The 20827-nt window shown below is 39.8% G+C and overlaps 1 protein-coding gene across 1 annotated transcript; it reads right to left on the bottom strand.

Moving 5' to 3' along the window:
- Positions 1-5048: 5048 nt before the first annotated feature.
- LOC117379962 (TRPM8 channel-associated factor homolog) lies at positions 5049-20556 on the bottom strand. The gene is made up of 12 exons (XM_033976653.2): positions 20429-20556; positions 17743-18410; positions 16464-16677; positions 14842-15133; positions 13825-14123; positions 13216-13390; positions 10982-11076; positions 10376-10586; positions 7599-7835; positions 6842-7065; positions 6649-6762; positions 5049-5505 (listed from the first exon to the last, which is right to left on the bottom strand). The coding sequence occupies exons 2-12, from the start codon at positions 18387-18389 to the stop codon at positions 5263-5265; spliced, it is 2751 nt and encodes a 916-aa protein (XP_033832544.1). The 5' UTR covers positions 18390-18410; positions 20429-20556; the 3' UTR covers positions 5049-5262.
- Between the last annotated feature and the right edge of the window lie 271 nt (positions 20557-20827).

Genomic DNA, 20827 nt, shown 5'->3' with positions numbered 1-20827 from the left:
AGTTTTGTATTTGGAATTCTGACCACGAGTATCACAGCAACTGATGAGTGAATCCAGAGCCAGGCTGTTGATGGTAATGGCCCTTCCCACCCACACCACTGGTTTAGCAGGAAGTCGGTGCCTAACAACTCAGGGGGGTGACAGTTTTTCAGTAGTCGATGGATTGATCATTGTGCCTCTTGGCAAGACACATGTGGTTGTGACAGGAAGGGCATCCAGCATTTTCCAAATCACTACTTCACTGTGGCAACCCTGGCTAAAGAAATAGCAGTGGTGGAATGGTGGAAAAGGTACTAACTATTTCTACTCAGGTAAACCTACTAATAATGTACTCACATGCATGAAAAATACTCAAAGTACTAATTAAAAAACTGTGCTTAGTTTCTTTCCACCCCCTTATCAACATTAAAAGTTAAACAATGAAATCCTATGGACATCCAAGAGGCAGGGATTTTGGGATACACTGGGATGCAACTCTATTATGTCTTTTGCTTTGCCCTCTACACAATAAGCATCAGTTACATAGACCCCAATGCCTTGATTGCTGCTAAAATCATTCATTACTTTAAACTGGAATTTAGAGTAGAGATTTTCTGCAACATGTTTGGAATGCACATGAACACCAACAGATATATTTTGTGATTTCCCCTGTTTGAACCAATTGATAGCGCTTCCAACAAAATCAGGTAGTTTATCCAAGAAAGCCTCATGCCCTAGAACAACAATGTGCCCCGAGTTGTACATAGAAGCTGCTAACAGTACTTGTACATGTTTATCCATTGCCAATGGGAATGCATGGTCTCCAGTTAAAACTAGGTCACATGGGATACTAGGACCACGGAGGTCCAAATGTTTTATTCCTCTCATTAAGGAGACATAGGCATTTTCTAGATCGGATTTTGAATACATAGTGACAGAATGACAGAGTGTACTACAAGACACTAAACTGGAGGGTCACAGAGGTGGGTATTCACTGCAGGCTCTGAAAAAACAACAAATATACAATTTTATAAGAGCATTATTAAAAGTTTATTAAAAGAAAATACAGTATTAGTAATAGTAGTAGTAGTAGTAGTTTTATAATTGGTTGTTTTAAAAGGAGGAGAAACAGAGCCACAGTAAAAAAAAAAAAAACCCTCCCCACCACTGAAAAATGTAAATGTAAAAAGACATTTTTGTGTAAATTTTTAACTGCCTTAATTTAATTTTTGCAATGTAGTATTGGTATATATAGAGCAATGACATTTTGTAAAAAGGAGAAGTAATGATTAATTTTACATCATATATTTACCTGCAGGTGTGAGAGGAGCCATGAGGGGCGGATGCAGAGGGATCTGGGCGGCAGTCGAAGGCGGGGACCTCGACGACCGGATCTCCGGACATGGAGACTAGCTCTGGGGACATGGAATGTCACCTCGGGGGAAAGGAGCCTGAGCTTGTGCGGGAGGTTGAGCGTTACCGGCTAGATATAGTCGGCCTCGCCTCCACGCACAGCTTGGGCTCTGGAACCCAACTTCTTGAGAGGGGCTGGACTCTCCATTTCTCTGGCGTTGCCCGCGGGGAGCGGCGGCGAGCTGGTGTGGGCTTGCTCATTGCCCCACAGCTCAGCCTCCACGTGTTGGAGTTCACCCCGGTGAACGAGAGGGTCGCGTCCCTGCGACCCCCCTGGGTTCGTGGGAGTTTGCCCAACCAGTCCACATGTGTTTTGTGAATCTGGAGAAGGCATTCGACCATGTCCCTCGTGGTATCCTTTGGGGGGTGCTCTGGGAGTATGGGGTCCGGGGCCCTTTGCTAAGGGCTGTCCGGTCCCTGTATGACCGGAGCAAGAGGTGTGTTCGCATTGCCGGCAGTAAGTCAGACCTGTTCCCGGTGCATGTTGGACTCCGCCAGGGCTGCCCTTTGTTACCGGTTCTGTTCATTATATTTATGGACAGAATTTCTAGGCGCAGCCAGGGGCTGGAGGGGGTCTGGTTTGGGAACCACAGGATTTCATCTCTGCTGTTTGCAGATGATGTTGTCCTGATGGCTTCTTCGAGCCAGGACCTGCAGCAGGCACTGGGGCGGTTTGCAGCCGAGTGTGAAGCGACTGGGATGAGAATCAGCTCCTCCAAATCCGAGGCCATGGTTCTCAACCGGAAAAAGGTGGTTTGCCCTCTCCGGGTGAGTGGAGAGTCTCTGCCCCAAGTGGAGGAGTTCAAGTATCTCGAGGTCTTGTTCACGAGTGAGGGAAGGATGGAGCGTGAGATTGACAGGCGGATCGGTGCAGCGTCTGCAGTGATGCGGTCGCTGTATCGGTCCATTGTGGTAAAGAAGGAGCTGAGCCCAAAGGCAAAGCTCTCGATTTACCGGTAAATCTACGTTCCTACCCTTACCTATGGTCATGAGCTCTGGGTAATGACCGAAAGGACAAGGTTGTGGATACAAGCGGTTGAAATGGGTTTCCTCCGTAGGGTGGCCGGGCGCACCCTTAGGGATAGGGTGAGGAGCTCGGTCACATGGGAGGAGCTCGGAGTAGAGCCGCTGCTCCTACACGTTGAGAGGAACCAGTTGAGGTGGCTCGGGCATCTGCTCAGGATGCCTCCTGGACCCCGGGGAAGACCCAGGACACGCTGTCTCTCGGCTGGCCTGGGAACGCCTTGGGGTCCCACCGGAGGAGCTGGAGGACGTGTCCGGGGTGAGGTAAGTCTGGGAGTCCCTGCTTAGACTGTTGCCCCCGCGACCCGGCCACGGATAAGCGGAAGAAAATGGATGGATGGATGGAATAGCCTCACATGACAGCAATGATTTCAGACCAGGAACCAGTGACCTGAAAATAATAATAATAAAGGGAGGAGTTATTTGTTAAACCACACCCCGGTCACGCACTACAGTTGATTTCTTAGTAGTAGTAGTTAGTTTATTCAGACACAGTAAAATAAATAAACATTGTCACAGTCACATACACAGAATTTGTTCATTGTGACTGAAAGGCATTGGCTGAAGCTAAGCTTATTTATACCTGCCTAATTCCACATATAAAGAACAATATACACAACAAGAGAAAACACAACAATTTCAAATAATTTTACAATACAGAAGAAATACATTTGTTTTTATATTCTTACAGTTACCTCTGGGTTTATATTTACATATATAATAATCATTAGAAGTCCTTATTATCATTATCATAGGTGCTATTTTTAATCATCAACATATTATTATTGTTATTACTATTTTGTTTTCTTATTACATAATTTATATTACATAATAGACAAAGTTTATACTATGTTCATTAATGTTCAGTTCAGTTGTTATAGTAACAGTTACACTATTGCTTTATGTTTTTCTAGAATTTTTAATTTATACATTTTTTTGAATACTTCAATTGATGTGTAGTGTTTTAATTCATTATGCAAACAATTCCATAAATTAACCCCTGTCACTGAGATGCACATAGTTTTTTTTGTAGTTCTTGCCATAGTTTTTTGGAAGATACCAGTTCCCCTCAGATTATACCGACTCTCTAGGTCTGAACAGCTCCTGGATACAGTGTGGAAGCATATGGTTATGGGCCTTATACATAACAACTGCTGTAATTTCTTCACACGAAGCTGCTTACCTATTGCAGATTCAGTCTTCTCGGCCTGGTGTGGGTCTACAATTTTGTTTCTGGTGTCCTTTGACAGCTCTTTAGTCTTGGCTGTAGTGGAGTTTGGAGTCTGGCTGTTTGAGGTTGTGGACAGGTGTCTTTAATATTGATAACAAGTTCAAACCGGAGCCATTAATACAGGTCCTCATTCAGTCTTTCATAGTTGGAGTGTACATATGATGAAAATTACAGGCCTCTCTCATCTTTTTAAGTGGGAGAACTTGCACAATTGGTGGCCGACTAAATACTTTTTTGCCCCACTGTATGTTTGTCCTAAAGGATTCTCCAAGCAAGTTCAACTAGTATACACCCAGAAGTCTGCATAGAAACTGATCTATCAACCAACCCACTTCACCCATTGTTTAAAATGCACTTGGCAAGTTTCCATTTTCATTATTACTTTGTTTGGTGGAATAGTATCTGATATTAAATGGCAATTTGTGGAAAAAGTTAAAAAAAAAAAAGTACAAAAATACAGGAAGTGCGTGAGTCCAAAATACAGAGACTATTTACACAAAAGGAAGGCATTTTTCTGACAATTTATACCTTAATTTAAGAAACAGAGGTAATCTGTTTTTATTAGTCTAATCATAACTCTTGTGCAGAGACAAGTTTGTTGACGACAAGTTGCTAGGTACAGTTATGGAATTACTTCTACAATTACCTAGGCATGATTTTATCTTGCCTATGTTTTAGTTCCATTAGTATAATCTGTGTATAATTAGCAAAATATAAATTGTTACTGTTATTGTCTTGGTTAAACTGGTTGTGTAAAATGTGTTAATCAGGACAAAGGTCAGGTTAATTGTCAGAATTATTTACTATAGTAATTTTCATAAATAAACCATATATAATAAAGGCACATGGCAGTCAAATAAAACCGTAAATTACAAGATTCTTGTAGTTTTATAGTTGAAATAAGCAATATGCAGTAACTTCCATCGCTCATTTGAGAAAAAAAATTACTTTGCCAGAGAATGACAAACAATACATCCTTTACCTGCTCTTTTAAGGCACTGGTGATTACACAAATGTAAGGTGATGCTATATTATAAAAATATAGCATCACCTGTTGCTAGTTCACCACTTTCCCTGCCTTGGATGATCAAATTTGATACATACTAGCCTAAATTAATCTGGTGCAAACCCGAAAGCACTGTACTTTTGGGGATGCTTGGATCTAAGTAAGGTAAAGAACATTTATTATCCTTGTAGGGACATTTGGGTAACGTTTTTGCATTCATAATAAACAATGACTATATTTTGGGGCTGTCAATCAATACATTTTTTAAAATCTCTAAAAATTAAATGCGATTAGGTTAATCATATTTAATTTAACTTTTTTTAAAGGTATAAAGTTAAAAGTTAATCAATAAATTTGACAGCCTTACTATGTTTAGACTTTACATTATGACTCTGGCTTAATAAGTACTTACGTTATTACCTTAATTATTATTAGTTATTACCTAACCCCTTAATTAAGTGGTTAAAACCCTAAGGAAGGTGTCATAATAAAGATGTTACTTACTTTGCTTATTTTTAGCTTCATTGTAATGTGATAATGCTATGCCTGGTTGGTGTACATTTTGAAAATTTACTGTTAAATGCCAATCGATTCAAGATTTGGGTGTAATTCATTTATATTGGGCCATAGGGTGGTTGGACCAGGCTGGCAGGTTGGAGAGTCTTGTCTCAGTGGCGCTCTCTATTGGCCAACCCCAGGCCTTGAAAAATCTGGTCAGATTCATCCCCACGGTTTCAGAGAAGATCACACAGTACAGGTTCATCTTGCCTTTGTTGTCACTGGGAAAGCCGCTCATGTTGTGGTAAGCAGCAAACACCAACTTAAAGGCCTCCCAGCCAAATGTTTCCTGCAGCTGCACATGGGAAAGAAAGTATCAAAGACAAACAGTACTACTGCAATCCATCCACTGTATCTGCCAAGCAAATGATGAGATGCTGATTTTTTTTGCAGGACAAGATAACCCTCATAACAGTGAAATAAGTCATTTCTACAACTTTATCAACACTAATTATCTAACGTGTTCCATTGTGCTATTGTTATTGCAGCTGTATTTATTTATTTTAACAAACAAAAGTACATTTAGTGTTATTAGTGGTTAGTGTCAGTCAGTAGACATTTTCTGTAGCAATATATTGGACTTCAGAAATTGTTATCCTGACAGGCCTATGTGCACATGTTATTGTTGGGAATAACTTAGATGTTATAGCAATAATAACATTTACACCATTCAAAATCAATGGGACGGTAAAACCTATAAATAAAGTACAGTCTATTGCAGGGGTCGGGAACCTTTTTAGCCGAGAGAGCCAAAAAAAGGTCACTTTTTTTTTTGTATTTCCGTGACAGCCATACAATATTTTTTAACTCTGAATACAACTAAATGTGTGAATTTTTAAACAAGACCAACAATTTTAGAGTATAAGAAGTCTCTGAATGTATTGTTAATATTTTTTTTAATAACATCTGTGGGAGTCAAGTTTTGGTTTACGTTTGGTGGTGCATGCAAATTCAGAGCGCATGCTGCTGTTAATATTTTAATGTTAATAAATTATGTTTTATGTTATGTGATTTATATGTATAAGCTACACTTGTTTTATTGCATTAATGTTGGTTTTGGCTTGTCATTACTGAAGTTTTATGTAAATATGTTAGCGTCACTTTAGGAGCGATAGCACGCACGAGGGAAAGCAGCATGCGCTGTGTGTTAGTTGAGGTAGCGCATAAAGACGGAGCCAAATGGTTTTATTTTTGAGAATTACTTGATTTGATTACTTCTGTATTTATGTATAATTTATTCATTACTTATTGTGTTAACAAATATCAGCTAAAATTTATCTGAGAGCCAGATGCAGTCATCAAAAGAGCCATAGGTTCCCGACTTGGTCTATTGCAAAGACTCTAGCTCCTTCATGTGGTGTTTGGCATTTTGAACCTAATTATGAGCATGAAGATTAACATTTGATTGGCTATAAAAAATGCTTGTACAATAACATGCCTGCATGTATGTCTCCAGTGCAATCCACATGTCCCACTCATTCAACTGCTTTCCATTGTTAGCATAATTCTCAGCACGTTTATTTCGTCTTTCCAAAACCATCTGTTCATGAGCCTGCATTGAAAGACATTGCATTAAGTATTTCATGTCAATTGCTTTGGATATAACACTGGTTTAAAAATTGTCTACTTACCTTTCCTCTAGGGATGTGTAACACAGTCTCATGGACATACACAGACCACAGGTTGCATGTGGCCTCAGTGGTGTGAGAGGGAAACTCCCAGCATCCTCTCTGCTGGTTGTGTCCCAGTTCATGTATTGGTCCCCACAGTCCATTGGTTGTCATATGTTTAACACTCACCATCTCTGCAGCAGGGCTCTTGTGTGCCATTATGGGGTAGCCCGCGTGCATCCAGCCTGAAAAAGGAGTTATGTTTTGATTTATTAGCCTGGCCTTACACCATTTTATGTTCTATATACAGACAATAGTTCCTGTTGTTTTGAGAGGTTTCAATAAGGTTCATTTAAAGGTGCAACCTCTGATGCCTGCTTGCCTTTGTGAAGATGTTATTGCTTAGCTTTAAATGTTCCATAGTATGGCATTAAACTTAAACAGTGATCTTCATGAAGTCAAGCAGATGAATTCACTAGGGCAAGTTGCAGATTGAAATTGTGAGAGGCAAGCTCTCTCACTGAAAAAAAAAAAAAAAGCTTTTCAGGGTATATTCTTGGCAATAAAAACACCTCCTAATTAAAAAATTGCAAGAGATAAGTTTAATGCCATAGTGTGGGATATTCCAGGCAATGCAATAACATCTCTATAGAAAAAAGAGTGATGGACCCTTCACCAGAAAAGTTACAAGGTGCACCTTCAATAGCACCTGTAAACTCAAGATATTAGTCAGGAGTGCCTATCTGCAGGATCAAGAAAATCTGTGCATTATTATTACCATGTGAAATCTGCACATCACAGACAAATCGCTCCTTTCTTTTAAATGTTGGTGGGATAGCAGCCAGGTCTGCAATGGCCCTCATGATCCTGTCCCAGAGGGCAGCTAACTCATCGGGACTTTCCAGACTCCGGACCACCTCTGAGGGCACAGTCAATATGATGTTCTCAAACTCCAGCTCTGCCCACGGAGCAGGGGCCATACGCAGCACAGACCATTCAGACATAGAGGTCACTCCTGAAGATAGAGACGATAGAAAATTGAACGAAGTTGCATCACATGTGGCAGATTTTGGATCAGTAAAGCTTTTTCAAACCATAACAGACAGTGAGGAAAAGCTAAAATTACAGTATTATGTTTCTTCAAATGCTGTAAATTTACATTTGTAACATTAAAGACAATTATTATAAAATCTTTGAAATAGAGTTAATGTGAAAAGAAAAAGAAAATTTTTGATAAATCTAAAGAAGATGATGCAGAGATTAATGTTGGGAGGTGTTAATCTCACACTCCATCCTTCCCTCGCTCGTCAACAAGACCCAGAGATACTTGAGCGCCTCCACTTAATTCTTATCCTAGCCACTTCACACTTCAACTCCTGTGTGGCTTACAGCCGGAAATGCGAACACAGCTCCTGCTCCCGTCATTCTTCCAGAGCAGTACCCCAAAGGACACCACTTGGGACATGGTTGAATGCCTTCTCCAGTTCCACAAAACACATGGGGACTGGTTGGGCAAACTCCCATGAACCCTCAAGCACTCAATGGAGGGTATAGTGCTGATCCAATGATCCATGCCTGGGATGAAAACAACAATTCTCCTCTCCAGGATGCTATTCCAGCGTCTGAGGACTATGATTCATCTGTAGCTGGAACACACTCTCAGGTCCACATTCTTAAAGGGAGGGACCAAGAGTCCAGAGTTATTGTCCCCGACCTTCACTAGATGTTGTAGAGAAGTGTCAGCCAAGACAGCCCCATAACATCCAGAGACTTAAGATACAGTGGGGCAAAAAGTTAGTTAGCCACCAATTGTGCAAGTTCTCCCATGAGAAGATGAGAGAGGCCTGTAATTTTCGTCATAGATACACTTCAAGTTTGAGAGACAGAATGGGAGGAAAGAATCCAGGAAATCAGATTGTAGGATTTCTTATGAATTAATTGGTAAATTGCTCAGTAAAAAAAGTATTTGGTGACCTACAAACAAGCAAGATTTCTGGCTCTCACAGACTTGTAACTTCTTCTTTAAGAGACTCCTCTGTCCTTCACTTGTTACCTGTATTAATGACACCTGTTCATGACCTGAAACAGTCAGACTTCTGGTGTCAAAGGACACCAGAAATAAAATTGTAGACCTGCACCAGTCTGAGAAGACTGAATCTGCAATAGGTAAGCAGCTTTGTGTGAAGAAATCAACTGTGGGAGAAATTATTTAAAAAATGGAAGACATGCAAGACCACTGATGGGCTCCACACAAGATCTCATCCCATGTGGTCAAAATGATCAAAAGAAGGGTAAGCAAAAATCCCAGAACCACACAGGGGACATAGGGAATGACCTGCAGAGAGCTGGAACCAAAGTAACAAAGGCTACCATAAGTAAAACACTATGCCGCCAGGGACTCAAATCCTGCAGTGCCAGACATGCCCCCTTGCTTAAGCCAGCCAGAGAGCATTTTGATGATCCAGAAGAGGATTGGGAGAAGGTCATATGGCCTGAAGCCAAGATAGAACTTTTTGGTAAAACTCAACTTGTCGATTTGGAGGTGAAAGAATGGCATCCAAAGAACACCATACCTACTGTGAAGCATGGGGGTGGAAATATCATGGTTTGGGGCTGTCTTTCTGCAAAGGGGCCAGGACGACTGATACATGTACACGAAAGAAAGAATGGGGTCATGTATTGTGAGATTTTGAGTAAAAACCTCCTTCCATCAGCAAGGGCATTGAAAATAAAATGTGGCTGGGTCTTTCAGCATGACAGTGATCCCAGACACACTTCCCGGGTAATGAAGGAGTGGCTTCATAAGAAGCATTTCAAGGTCCAGGAGTGGCCAAGCCAGTCTCCAGATCTCAACCCCATAGAAAATATTTGGAGGGAGTTGAAAGTCCGTGTTGATCAGCAATAGCCCCAAAACATCACTGCTCTAGAGGAGATCTGCATGGAGGAATGGGCCAAACTAACAGCAACAGTGTGTGAAAACCTTGTCCTTTTGTGAAAACCTGGGCCTTTTTTGTTGTCTCTCATAGTGTACCTATGATGAAAATTACAGGCCTCTCTCATCTTCTTAAGTGGGAGAACTTGCACAATTGACGGCTGACTAAATATTTTTTGCCCCACTGTATTTAGGACAGATCTCATCCACTCCCAGTGCCTTGCCACCGAGGAGCTTGCCAACCACCTCAGTGACTTTGCCATGACCTCCCCGAACCCCTCCCAACCCCATGTTTTTGCCTCTGCAACTACAATAGTACCTATAGTTGCCTTCAGGGGTTGCCGCCCCGACATGCACCACAGACCTTACAACTACAGCTACAAGCAGCTGCATTGACAAGGGAAGCAGAGAATATGGTCCACTCTGAACATGTCTCCAGCCTTTCCCAGGATCTGGGAGAAGTTCTCCTGGAGGTGTGAGTTGAAGGTCCCCCTGACAGAAGGCTGCGACAGACATTTCCAACAGAACAAAACAACAAAAACTAGGGAGAGAGATGGTATGCATTTTTGTGTTATCATCATTTTTCCTTCTACTGTTCCCTGAAAATAATCTTATGTGCTCACCTGATTGATAGTATGGAGCAGGTGCACTAACTTGAACTACAACCTTTTGTCCTCTGAGCTGAGTTTTGGGAGGAGCTATCAGGTAAATGAGGCCTCCCCAAAGGTTGTGTACCAACATCATCTCTGAAGTGACTGGGAACCTCTCACAGACATATGGGGCTCTCTTCAGTGTGCCAGCATCGAGTCGGTCAGTCTGGCAGCCAATCTGCACCTAGTAAATGAAACATAAGTTTAAATGGGTGATGAAAAAGAAAGTCAATCCGAAGACACTGGGACTACAGCATTCACAGTGGAGATATATATATAAAGAAGAAATAGAGCCACTAAATGTATATCTGTACTCTACATTACTCTTAAGAGCTTTACAGTTTTGTGCATTATTCATTCACTCTACACTACTACCTTATTACTCTGATCACTCACTCACACCCCATATTCATACTAGGCAAGATGTGTCTTGCCTATAGACACTACAGCATTATATTCTACAGCAGTCTCCCATCCAATATTAACCAAGCCCAGGCCTGCTTAGCTTCATAGACCAGATAAGTTCAGCATTCTCAAGGTGGCATATATTGAATTTTGAGTGGCATTGCCAAGTCTTACATTCCATCCCTTTTTGATGATTTCGGTTGGCATGGACATATGGGTCTTCATCTCAGGAGACAGATACAGACCTGTACTAATCCACTCCTCTCTATCTGCAAATAAACATTTCACTTTATGTATGTGTAATGCCTCAGTTGTCCAGGTCTGATCCATCATAAAAGCTAAAGTTAAATCTATCAACTGGGCAAAAAGTTGTAGGAGTGACAGACATTTTGCTGCTCATCCAAGCCACTTCTTCAGTTCTGATCAGATTGCTGGTGGATACTACCTTATATCTATCTGAAGGGAGGAGCTAACTATACTGAAACTGTAAACAACTATTGTTGGGCCTACTGGCTAGCTATATTGTTCCCTTTGTTTGCTTTGGGTCCAAGGATGGAGTTATATATGTGGGACAGGTGCTGTCTAAGACCCCATTTCTGTCTTTCCTAACTAAAATTGCTTCTTTAACTCCCCTCTCAAACCATTTATTTTCTCTGGCTAAGATCCATACCTCACTATTTTCAAAGGAGTGGTTAGTGGCTTTGAGAAGGAGATGTACAGAGGACTGGGATTTAAAGAAGCTCCCGCAACAGTCTTGGTAAATTCTCTAATGGAGTGGCTGTTTAGTTTCTCCAGTGTAACGCTCACTGCACTCTTCACTACACTGAATGGAGTAGACCACATTACAAACTGCCATTAGAAACAATAAGCTTACAGAAACAGAAGCTGGTAACCTTAAACTGAAAGTAACAGCTGCACTGAACAGCGCCAAACCTCCTCCCTCCAACATAACATCAGAGGAAAGGAAGGCTCTCACTACTCACGAAAATGACCACTGCATCAACATTTTGGTAGCTGACAAAGGGAGATGCACCGTGATCTTGAACTCAGTTGATTATGAGGCCAAAGTGAATAGCCTCCTCAGTGGCACCACCACCTCTGAAGACCCTACTAGTGGGTACAAGATTAAAATCATAGAGTTCTTACAGAAGCTGGAGAAGGAAGGAGTCATTGATAGACAGCTGTATTACAGACTCTATCCTGGTGACTCCATTCCTTGCATCTATGGCCTCCCAAAAATCCACAAAGAAGGAGTCCCCCTCAGACCCATTGTATGTAGCACAGACTCCATCACATATAATGTGGCCAAACATCTGAAAACCATCCTGGCTCCTCTGTTTGGCAACACAGAGCAAACTATTGAGGACACAGCAGAATTTGTGAGCAAAATCAAGTGGTGGTGGCAAACACAGAGGTGAAAGTGAAGGAGGAACAACATACGGAGAAAGCCCTCTCGTCATGTGGATATCTAGTGTGGGCCTTCAATAGATCTAAGAGAGCTAAAAGACACGACAACAAGGAATCTGAACCTAGAAGGAAAGGTGTAACTATTCCTTAAACAGTGGGTGTGTCTGAAAAACTTCAGATAATTTTCAGACAGTTTGAGATTCCTGTCCATTTCAAACCCACAAACACCTTAAGACAGACACTGGTTCACCCAAAGGACAAAACCCTGAGCTATAAACAAAGTAAAGTGATCTACTCCATTCAGTGTAGTGAAGAGTGCAGTGAGAGTTACACTTGAGAAACTAAACAGCCACTCCATAAGAGAATTTACCAACACCGTCGCAAGAGCTCCTGTGGACCCCAGTCTGCTGTACATCTCATCTCAAAGCCACTAACCACTCCTTGGAAGGTAGTGAGATACAGATAGTAGCCAGAGAAAAGAAATGGGGAGTTAAAGAGGCAATTTTTGTTAGGAAAGAGAATCCTTCCTTGAACAGGAATGGGGGCCTTAGACATCACCTGTCCCCCATATACAACTCCATCCTCAGACCCAAAGCAAATAAAGAAAATAAAGAGAACAATAGAGCAAGCCAGTAGGGCCATTAAGTCTGAATATAGGTCCATTAAGCATGAAACTGTAAACAATAGTTGTTTACAGTTTCAGTGTTAATGTTAGTGTTTTCAGTGTTAGCTCTTTCTTTCAGGTAGATATAAGGCAGTGTCCACCAGCAATCTGACCAGAACTGAAGAAGCGGTTTGGATGAGCAGCGAAACGTCTTCACTCCTACAACTTTTTGTCCAGTTGACAGATTTAACTTTGGCTTTTACGATTTCACTTCATCACTTCAATTATATCCAATCTGCCATTAAGCCAATAGTAGAAAATATATCTCCAGTGTTAACATAATTTTTTATCTTATGGTTACAAATGGCTGGTAATCATGGGATGTTAGAAAATATACCTGCAGTGTTAACATTAATTTTGATCTTATGGTTATAAACGGCTGGTAACAGTGGGATGTTCTTGATTAGATACCCCACGAGCTCCTCTGGATTTGGGCAGACCCTGTACACCTCAGTGGCTAAGCATAGGAGCAGATGGTCTTTGGAACTGCTCACCGGACACTCTTCAGACACCTTCACACAATAAAGAGTATTTTTATTTGAGGTATTTGACATTTTATACATTTTTCTCCTTCACGAATGAAATAGAACTTAGAGGTAGACTTTACTAAAGTGTATTTAAAGCACACAGTATGCATTATATCAATACCTTTTAAATTTTAAAATAGGCAAAACAGGTGCGTTATCATAAATTTCTTTTCTTGTATTGTATGAATGAAGGTTGTTTTATATGTGAAAGGTTGAGAAAGTTAATTTGAATATCATAGAAATATTTCATAAGAAATATTTTAATTATAAGGACAATGAAATCATCAGAAATTATTAATCACTCTTGGAAAAGGGATTGTTAATCTCAATGGAGTAAAATGAAGATCAAATTGAAAAAGTTAACAGCTTCTTATTTACTCCTTATATGATAAATGTTGGTGTATTTATTAACTCTGTACCTGTGGTATTCCACTCTCTTTCAGGATGTCGGTGAGCATGGACACTAGTAGCAGATGTGAATAGCAGTCATACTGCATTTGCAGGAAGCAGGCACAGTCACGTCCTAATTTCTTTAAATACTTCTCCTCATGTGGAGTTATTTCTCTGTTTTCGATCATATGTTGAGCAAAGCGGTACAGGAGGTGGCGAAAGTGGTAGTTGTCTTTGATAGCAGTGCTGGGGTTTGGGGCTTGAAACAGACCTTCTTCAACTATTCCAGACAATATAGTCAGTCCCATGGGGTTCAAGATCTTGTTTCCTTTAAGAGAGCATACAGAGAGTAAACTAACAACTATTGATTTGATTCACCAAGTTGCATATTAAAGTACAAGATTGAATAAAAGCTAATTTGCAATTTGCATATTTTTGCTTTCCCTTCATATGTGCAAGGCAGAAAGTCTCTTATTCTTTTTTTAAAAAATAAATTCTCATCTTTTTTCACTTTGACTGTCCAAAATATAAATGTGTATATGCTGCAAGATATTTTGTATTAAACTGTTTCTACAGCAAAAAAAATAAAAATTGTCCAGTTGAGTAACATTTTCTTTTGATATCAGCCCTACCTGAATAATGGAGGGTTTACACATACATTTAAAATGGTTCTCTTTAGCTGTGCATATGACTGAAAGGTTTTTATTCGGCACTCTTTTAATGTTAATTTTATGATGATTATTTATGTTTTGATTTGAATGACTTTCTTGTTCTGTAAAGCACTTAAATTACTTGATGTACAAATTGGCTATACAAATAAAGTTGTCTTGCCTAAATTGTTTCTTAAGTTGTTTCTGTTGATACAATCATGCGTTACTATATAAAAAAAACAACTTCTAACATTGTAAAATTTATTTAGATTACTACTTTTATAATTTTGTATTTACTTTGCTATAGTAATGTAGCTCAAAATGTCAGTAAAACATATTAAATAGCTTTTATCATTACTTCTAATTTAGTCGAATCATATATAATAGAGGATTTACCTGAAAATTCGGTGAGACAGTTATGCCCTGGGTGTGTCTGGGCCCAGTACCATGCGTGCCCTCCAATCAGTAGACCTCTACCTTCAGCCACAAACTCCTTGATCTTCTGAATGTGATCCCCCCCATAGACCGTGCGCACAAACACACTCAGATCTGATCTAAATCCTGTTTTCTGACAATTTAATCCTGATTTTGAGAGAATGTTAAAGGCATTATTAGCTTCAACGCCAATGACCCCCAGTCGACCTTGATCCAACCAGTGCACAACGTTGTTCCAGAAAGGAGCCAGCTTCTGTGGGACAATAGAGAGAGACACAAAGTTGATAATTCTGAAAGCACAGACAATTAAATCATTAAACATCTATTTCACATGGCTCAATAACCAATACAATGCTTACAATAACATAGGGATGATAGGAATGATATGCAAATATCACGGTACAATATTTTCACGATATTCATTTCACAATACAATATTTATTGCAACATCGTGGAGATGCTAACAGAATTGAAGAAATGCTACTTTTTGCTTTTAAAATGCCTAGATAAGCTATATCAGCCATACTCCAAAGAATTAAAACAAAGAAAAGGTCTTTATATTTCCTTCTTTATACTGTCTGCAATGAAATGGAACAAGCGATTATGGTCCATGTAGTTTCTCAGTTGTTTTTTTTTGTTTTGTTTGTTTTTTGTGGTTACAGCAACAAAACTGCATTGAAGCAAAGGAGCTTATAATGTGATATATTGTTGCAGCCAGCGATATTATTGTGAGACTTTTGATGATATGTTACCACAGTATTTCGCTTACTGTTACAATCACATCAGAAATGTCCATGATATACACATAGAAAATATATAGAGATATTATATGTTTGTTTCTTAATGTACAATGCATTGCGAGCGACGGACTTGCTGCATTGACATTCACAAGTTAAAATTTGAATACTAGTAAAAGAAGTCACTTCAAAATCTGCATGCTCTGATAATATTTTAAAATGAAAAAAGACAAAAATAGTGCCCTGTACATAAAAGTAAGTATTGGCAAGATCCCTCCGGGCCACCAATACTTACACTTAATTCTTGTCTTTTATATTAACTATAGTCGGAATACTAAGTGTTCGAGAAATTTCATTTCTGTGCTGTACTGAGGGCTCTCACTGCCAGCTTAGTCCCTGTTATCTAGGCTTGCATCATCAGAGGTATAATACTTCCTACAACGGAAGCATAGTCAGACCGTACTAGACTAGAATAGACAACACTATCATAAAGTGTGTTGAGGGTTCCAGGTGCTGAGTCCTATACTGATGGTGAATAAACTTCTCCTCTGCTAGAGCTCCAGCGTCATGACTCTTCTCTTCAACTCTCAGGCTACAACAATGTATTTTACAATAATAAGGTCATCCTATTTTTGCTTCACCACTTGTGAACATTGTAAACAATAGGTGAATATTCTAACTTCTGTCATAAGATTGATAAACAAAAATATTGTTGTTGTGTTATGTCTTTAATGTTCACTTTTATGTTTTACCTCTTGTGTAGCGCTTTGAAATTTGTGTGCAAATGTAAAGTGGCAAATAAAAATGCATATTATTATTATTACACACAGTATTTCCAGGCCTTACCGTATTCCCTAAAACTCCTTCATGTGACACCACTATAACCCGCCCCTTTCCGTAGTATCCCCCTGCGATCATGGCTTGTCCACCTGGGTTGGTGGTGATGGGGAAAGACAGTGGCCCGTGAACCAAAACCTCAGAAAATGTACCTCCACTTATGTCAAACTCAGTCACTCCCTGAAGTAAAAACTCCAAGTCGTCCTTAAAGTCGTTACACAGTCTGAAATAGAAAATGATTTTCTACCATGAAATGTTTATTAATGTACAATACAAGCTTAATAGATGGAAATAAGAAAACGCTATACTTGGGTTTCCTGGAAATTTATAAAGCTATATATAACCGTTTACTTTGGGAGGCGTTTGTAAATCCTATGTGATATTCATGGCTTCCTTGTTTCGTTTTGTTTAACTATAGGACAAATGTGTGTGAATGGTGGTTTTGTCAAAGTATAAAATGCATGGTGTACCTCACCTAAGGCACCTAGTAGTAGAAATAGGATGTAAAATGAAATATTTAAATATAAGACTTTTGTCATATCATATTTAGCTTAAGGATAGGGCAAAATTCTATGGTTGAATTTAAAATACTGGCATAGTACTGGTTTCACGGTTTATGGTTAATATGTCATTAATTACTGGTCTTTTTAATTGGAGGCAAAAACTGGTAGTGAGTTAAATAGAGTTAAAGGTCCTATATTAAGCAAAATTGACTCTTGTGAACTTTAAGCCATGTTGTTACCTCCTCAAAAACATATCCAGGGTTTCATGTTGTTGTGTTGTCTACATCTCCAAAGCTCAAAAGGCTCTTTCCATCTTGTGATATCATGAAGCAATAGTTTTCAACAACAACAACTACCTTTTACCTTTAGTTCAATAGAAATCAGCAATTCCAGGCCTGAAATTATCCAAATGATTCTGGTGAAAAGGTATGGAGTTTATGGAGTACTATCACATGACATCACAAGGTGGGGCAGAGTGTTTTCGGTTTGAGAGAAGAACTTAACCTAAGTAAGTTGTTTAACACCTTGGGTGTTAAACATTTATTAATAAAACACAGCACAACTCTGAGTATGTTTCTGACAAGGAAACAACATTATAACATAGATCAGAAAATAGCGTAATATTGGCCATTTAATTCAGTGTCTCAACCTTTGAGTAATATTAATCTCTGCCCTTCATCTATTCAACTATATGTTCACAAGTATAAATAAATGGCTAAAGCCCAGAGACAGCTATTTTCTCTATAACAAATTATTAAACAAAAAATCTGTATTGTGCCACTTACCTGACAGTCTTCCAGGAATATGGGATATGAGGGTCTACAGTCAGACACTCCCCTTTTCTGTAATGCTCAGTGAAGTAGATCCCAGCCACTCCAGCCACTTTGTTCCCGCTAAACTGCTGCAGAACGTTATCATTGGGGTGCTGCGATGCCCACCACCAAGCCTGCCCGCCTATAAGAACCCCTCCTCCAGATTTCATAAACGCTATTAAGTCTTTCTCTCTCCCCTCAAAACTATAGGCATTTGTAACGTACACACCAAAGCCCTCATCGCTGCTAAAACTGTCCATAACTTTGGCTTGGAAACTGGTATTTGAGAGATTCTCAGCTACATTCATGACCAATGTATGAACCCCCACAGACATGTTAACAGTCTGATCACCTTTAAGCCAAAGTAAAGCATTTTCAACTAATTCTGGTAATGTTGTCAAGTAGGATTCATGGCCAAACACAACAATTCTCCCTGAACCGTACGTTGAAGCTGCCATGATAACTTGACCCTCGCAGTTTATGACCAATGGGAAAGCATGGTCCCCAGTTATGGTTAGATGACAAGGGATGGATGAGCCTGAAAGATCCAGACTTGTCAGGCCTTTCATGATGGAGGCATAGGCTTGTTGTTCAGTGGGTGTGGTTTCAGAGGAGGACATGTTTGGCTGGTGAAGTGAGTCCTGTTGGAAAAACAGACAAAACAAAGAATAAAAAGGTTAAGCTACTCAAAACATGCACAACAGGTAAAATTCTCCAGCTAAGGTAGTCCTGTATAGAGGCCTGTCACAATAATTACTATATCGAATTAACAACAATATAGAACTATCATTTCTGGGGCTCAATATTTATTGTGGGTACTTTTTCTTTGTATTAGTGAGAAACTTTTTGTTATTTTTTTACGATTAGATTTTAGCTGTGGAGGGTTGAATAAATAACTTCTTTGACTCATTATAGATACAAACTATTAAAGTGTTTCATTCTGCTATTTACTTATTGCAGTTTGTTTTTAAACTATATAACATATTTATACATATTTAGAAGTGTTTTGAGGATAATTGTACTTTAGGGTTATTATATTAGTGGCACACATTAATTTCAGTATTATCGCCTGCAATATATCGTGACACACCTATACCTGTATAGTGTACTGTACTTTACCTTGCCTAAGCTGTTCAAAATGTAATTGTCATGATGTCTGTGCTGCCCTCCTGTACTCTCTCTCCCCCTCCCTCACCTGTCTGTCTGGAGCTGGGCGGATTCTATGACTCCTCCTGCTCACACCTGGAGCGCATTAGCGCAATCACCATCACCTGCTGCTGTGTATAAGAAGACTCGGCAGACTACACTCGGAGCCAGACCGTCCGCGTGTAAAACATTCCTGCCTTCGCTCGCTCCTGCACCTGCCTCTACTCTCCGGTACAGTCATCTCCCTCCGCTCTGCCTGTCTTGGTCTCTGGCGTTCCGCCTGCCTCTTACCCTGGGTCCCGCTCCTTGGACTACGCTGGCCCTGTCTGTCCTGGTCTCGTCCTCGCTCCCGTCTTCACTTCAGCCCCGGCTTCCTGTTCCCGACCCGCTCTCCGTCCGTCCTGCCTGCCTCCTGCTTCCTGGATCCTCGTGTGTGTGTTACCTGAACTGTTTAAGACTGTTTTCACATAGACTTGTAAATAAACACTGTCAACCCGCTCTGAGTCCGCATACTTTGGTCCTAACCCGCACCGTTACAACAGTAATATTAGCATTATTATCGCATTATTACGTTAGTTCCCCATCAATGAAAAGCAAAAGGTACAGCTGGATAGTCATGACCAAAACCAAGTTCCTGACAGGTCTCTCCAGTAGTATTAAAGCAAGGGTCAAGGACAAATTTTGAGATTACAAAGTTGTTAAGTCAAAGTTAGACTACATTACCATGATGCACCTGTTATTATTGTAGGTATTCACAGGTCATCCTGCCTAATCGTATGTATGAGTACTGTGTGCGTTCATACAAGTAAGTATTGTTGTAAATGGGTATGAATGTTGCATTTTGCCAGTTTATTTACAAATGTGTAATTTTGTATCGTTTGATGTATAGCAAATATACACTGCAATGCTCCACATGCAATTACCTCGTAACAACGCATCAATTGTGTCCACCCACTGTCCATTCCTTTCCAACAGCCAATATTCTCCCCTATATCTATCCGTAGAAAATGTATTGACCCATTTTGGACAGATTTTCCCATTTGGCCATTATTGCATTGTTACAAACACTCAAGGTTAATGTAGAAGTTAATGTATTGTGTTGGAGCGCCCACCTGTGGTTCATTTGTGTAATAGCATGCAATTTTTCTTTATTATTTTCACTGTATCACTGGTGTTTCTGTTGTTCTGATATATACTTTGTCTATCTTTTCAGAAAACCACACATACACACACACGAACCCAAGCCCACACGACTACCTATGTAATAATCATTCCCTTAATATCACCTGCTCCCTCGTCCTAAATAAATATCAATGAACTTTACAAGTGGAGTTTGCCCGTTCCTTCTGACCAAGGGCAATTTAGTTGAAGATGGATCAGTAATCAGTGCGTGCCACATTCACACAGTACTTATAACAATAACACCAGTTATTGCAGTGATGTAATTGCAAATGCATAAAAGTGAACAGTATGTATATCTATTATCGTATTAATATGTATAACATTACTTTACCTTTAAAATGGGTCGACTGGCTTAGGTTGTATGAAGTCTTCCACTGAAGTTCCCTTCAGACTGAAAGATAATAACAGACTGAATACATACATACTCAAAGAACTTGTTGTACGGGTTCGGCAGGGGTCTAAAAAGAAAACAAGGAATGTGAGCTTCACTTGAAGTAGCACAACTGACCCAGTGACATTCAGTAACATTAAACATTGTAAAATGACGTTTGATTTTCAGGTGTCAGCTCATCTCATGAGAACAAACAACCACAATCTTATTGTGTTCCATGTTTAAAAAAAGATACTATTTCAATTAATTCTGGAAGCCAACATTAACTACAGCCTACTGAGATTAGTTTGTCATGTAAGTAATGTTGTATGTGGTTACTGGAGACAAAAGTACGACGGA

The sequence above is a fragment of the Periophthalmus magnuspinnatus genome, chromosome 13 (assembly GCF_009829125.3).
Source record: "Periophthalmus magnuspinnatus isolate fPerMag1 chromosome 13, fPerMag1.2.pri, whole genome shotgun sequence".
In the NCBI taxonomy this organism is placed as follows: domain Eukaryota; kingdom Metazoa; phylum Chordata; class Actinopteri; order Gobiiformes; family Gobiidae; genus Periophthalmus; species Periophthalmus magnuspinnatus.
This window is presented reverse-complemented; position numbering and strand designations above follow the sequence as displayed.

Coding starts and splice junctions, on each gene's coding strand:
- LOC117379962 (XM_033976653.2), bottom strand. CDS start 18,389: ATGTCCTCCTCTGAAACCACACCCACTGAACAACAAGCCTATGCCTCC. Junction 15,134..16,463: donor AAGGAGTTTTAGGGAATACG/GTAAGGCCTGGA, acceptor ATTGTCCCACAG/AAGCTGGCTCCTTTCTGGAA. Junction 7,066..7,598: donor TGATGTGCAGATTTCACATG/GTAATAATAATG, acceptor CTCCTTTTTCAG/GCTGGATGCACGCGGGCTAC.